General features: G+C 43.8%; 1 protein-coding gene across 1 annotated transcript in view; it reads right to left on the bottom strand.

Moving 5' to 3' along the window:
- Positions 1–3,638, bottom strand: part of OBSCN (obscurin, cytoskeletal calmodulin and titin-interacting RhoGEF) — a 312,151-nt gene that overhangs the window by 220,760 nt on the left and 87,753 nt on the right. The window contains 1 exon segment of the mRNA XM_042782023.1: positions 1,519–1,794. Within this exon segment, the coding sequence (XP_042637957.1) occupies positions 1,519–1,794 (276 nt within the window).

The raw sequence follows: 3,638 nt of genomic DNA, 5'->3' as shown, positions 1-3,638 counted from the left end.
AAGGCACTTGACTGCTAACCAGAAGGCTGGCAGTTCAAACCCACCAGCCACTCCTCGGAAGGAAGGTTGGGCAATCTACTTCCGTAGTGATACTGTCTTGGAAACCCAAGGAGGGGTCGCTAGGACTCAGGTCCAACTCGACGGCACATTACAACAACAACAATACAATTTGAATGTGTTATGTCATGACCCCTCCTGGTCGAATGTGGGAATGCAAGCCCAATTTGAAGTTAAAAAAAACGCACTGCCATGGAGTCAGATCCAAATCATAGTGACCCCTCCTTGGGTTTCCAAGGTAGTATCACTATGGAAGTAGATTGCCCAACTTTCCTTCTGAGGAAATAGGAAAACAAATTCATTCTCAGAGTTCTTTCTCTATGAACCTGGTACAGAGGTACAGACACATACTGATCTTTAAGGGACTGCAATGAAATAAATACTGTTTTACCAGTCAGAGGAGCTTGAGTGGCAAAGTGGTTAAGCCATATGGCTGCTAACCAAAAGGTCAGCAGTTCAAAACCACCAGCTGCTCCATGGAAGAAAAATGAGGCACTCTGCTCTTATAAAGATTTATAACCTTAGAAACACTGTAAGGCAGTTCAGCTCTTTCCTATGACAGAGTCATAGGGACACTGAGTTGGCAACAACTTGATGGCAATGGTGTGAGTTTGCTTTGGTTGCCAGTCAGGGAATGCTACTAAAGTAATTCATCATTAACAAGTCATGTTGATGCGGCAGAAGCCACTTATTCTTTTCCATTCCTAAAGATACATGTCAAAACCCAAGGGAAATTTCACACACAATGTTCTAACTGAAGATTAAAGGAAAGCAATTTGCTTAAAAAGAAAACCATAAATATCACAGGAGTATGTCTATCAATCCACCACTCTTCATTTACTTTGCACAGAACTTAAAACAACATGTGGATCTAGATTGTGTGCATGTATGCACAGAGGGCTTCCACATCCACATCAAAGGAAAGCAACAGTGGCCAGAGCACCAAACTGTGATCATGCAAAGATCAGCCTTGAGATAATGCCAGTATGACTGGGTGGCTAAAGTCTCCCCTCCTCTGCCTTAATGGGATTCAAACACCTCTTGCTAATGAGAAGCCCTATATGGTGCCTGATGAGGGCATGTGCAAGCTGCCAGACCTTCCAACTAGAGGATATTCACCTATCCCAGGTGAGAGATACCTGGTCCACCTCAGACCCAAAGCACCAGACACTCCAGAGTCCTGGAAACCAAAGAAGACAAGAAGGATTCTGGACAGGCTCTGGGAACATGTATCTAACCACTCTTGCCTGGAAACACCACCTGAGGAAAGAACAGCCCTTCTACCTTTAGTACACAACCTTCCAAGAAGTCTCTTTTCCTCCCACCCACAGGCAGGAATATGAGATGGTGAGAGGATGGGAGACAAGAAGACATGAAGTTGAAGGATAGAGGACCCCAGGGTCCATCCAGGCAATAAGTCAGTCCAACCACCTTCCTCAACCAAAGCTAATGGTCACCCACCTGTGACATTCAGGCGGAAGGAAACCTTCTGGCCTCCGGCCTCACAGGTGTACTCCCCAGCATCTGCCTTGCTCGCCTGCTGCACAACGAGCCGCCGCCCACAGCCTGTGGCCTCCATGCGCATCTTCTGGCTTGCACTCAGCTTCTTCTGATCCTTGTACCATGCAACTTCCGTGTGGGCCTGGGCCACCTCACAGCTCAGCATGGCACTGGTCCCTGCCTCGGCCTGCACCTCACTCTGTGCTGGCTGCTCCTTGGCAAACACCACCATGGGCTCTGGGAAAAGGGAGAGACAGGTGGTCAGAGACACAAACCTAGTACAAGCCCACTTCCCAGACACCAAAGCATCAGAGTTTAATAAATTTCACATCAACCCCCTTATATCATGTGTCCTATGAGTGACTACACTTGAGTTCACAAACGCAGGATGCCTATCACAAAACACAAGCGTACAGTTTGGGCATGGCCTCTCTCAAGAGCAAGTCTTTACGATGAAGGAAGGTGTCTAAGGCTGTTCCAGACTGTAACTGATAGTTAATTTTCTTTCCCACATGAGCGTCTGCACTGGGTGGGTGTCGCAGACTGGCACGTGAATGTATCCCTACTGTGTGGCACATGGTATTTCATCCATAAAGTTACTCCATTTATTTAAAAGTTACAACTGACATGTAACAAAGTGCAAGTTGTGGTTTTATAGCTCCATGATGTTTATGTGTACATACTCCCAAGTTATCATCACACATGTCAAATATGGACCATTTCTACTCCCCATATCACTACTGAAAGGAGCTCTGGTGGTGTAGTGGTTAAAACATTTAGCTACTTACAAAAAGGTTGGTAGTTCAAACCCACCAGCCATTCTGCAGAAAAAGATGAAACAGTATGCTTCCATAAAGACATAAAGCTTTGGAAACCCAATGTGGGTAGCTATGAATCGGAATCATCTCGATGGCAGTGAGTCTGGTTTGGTAAAGTCACCACTGACCCCTCCCATCATAACTCCTATCCTAACCTCTCTCACCTTCAATTACTATTGCCTGTTATTTAATTTCATATAAATTGAATTATACATTAAATACTTTTGTATCTTGTTTCTTTTACTAAATATAATGTCCATAAGATTTAACCATGTTATTGGATGTAGCTGTCATTCACTTTCTATTGTTGTATAGAATGCCACTGCATGAAAACATCACAATTTACTTTTCTTTTTCCACTGAGGGTCACTGTGTTGCTTCCAATTTTGGCAAGCTGTTAGTAAAGCTTCTATGAGCTTCTTGTACAAGTCTTTGGTGGGCATGTGTAACTGCTGGTACATAGTGAGGCCTGTGTTTGGGTCTAGTGGATATTGCCAAAAAGTTTTCAAAAATCATTGTACTGACTTACAGTTCAACTAGCAGTATATGAGAGTTCCAGATGCTCTACATCTTTACTGACGCATAATATTATAAAGTTGAATTCTTGAGGCCCAAGTCCACAGTGAGAAGGGAGAGTGAAGAATTGTGTCTCACACTTTCCTTGTTTCCCCTCAAAATATCAGATGAGTTCTAAAGCTGCATAGAGGAGGAGCCCTGATGCGGTAGTTAAGCACTCAGCTGTTAAAGCTGCACAAAACACAGGGCTTAGAAGCCAAGCTGAAAACCTCTGGAAAGCAGAGAGGAATTTTCAGCATCTTTGCCCAGGTTCAGAGGTGAACCAGAGATGGGTGACCCTTATCAAAACTGTAGTGAATCCTACAGTCAGCTCAGTCCCAAAATGGATTGAGGTCCTCAGTCCTCCTCTATCTGCCTAGCAAAAGGAAGAAGGAATCCTCTCTGGAGTAAGATCACATCATCCATATTCAACAGTGCTTAACATGCAATGGCCGGCAGCGATTTGAAAGTTTGCTGGCATGCAAAAGACTGGAGCAAAGATGAAGGAAAGGAAATATCAGTGATCTACTATTAGATTTATCAGACAACAGATCAAAGGTAAAGAATTTCATGAGAGAATTAGACACTATTGAAAATGAATCAGGGGGCCATTGTTTGGGAAGTAGTGAGTTTCTGTTTATGGTGATGGGAAATTTGGCATCAAATCAAGGGTAATGGTTGGACAACATAAGTAATGTAATTGATATC

The sequence above is a fragment of the Orycteropus afer genome, unplaced genomic scaffold, assembly GCF_000298275.1.
Source record: "Orycteropus afer afer isolate SDZICR_OR568_19922 unplaced genomic scaffold, OryAfe1.0 scaffold00219, whole genome shotgun sequence".
NCBI lineage: Eukaryota > Metazoa > Chordata > Mammalia > Tubulidentata > Orycteropodidae > Orycteropus > Orycteropus afer.
The sequence above is the reverse complement of the archived record's forward strand: the minus strand, read 5'-3'. Positions and strand labels throughout refer to the sequence as shown.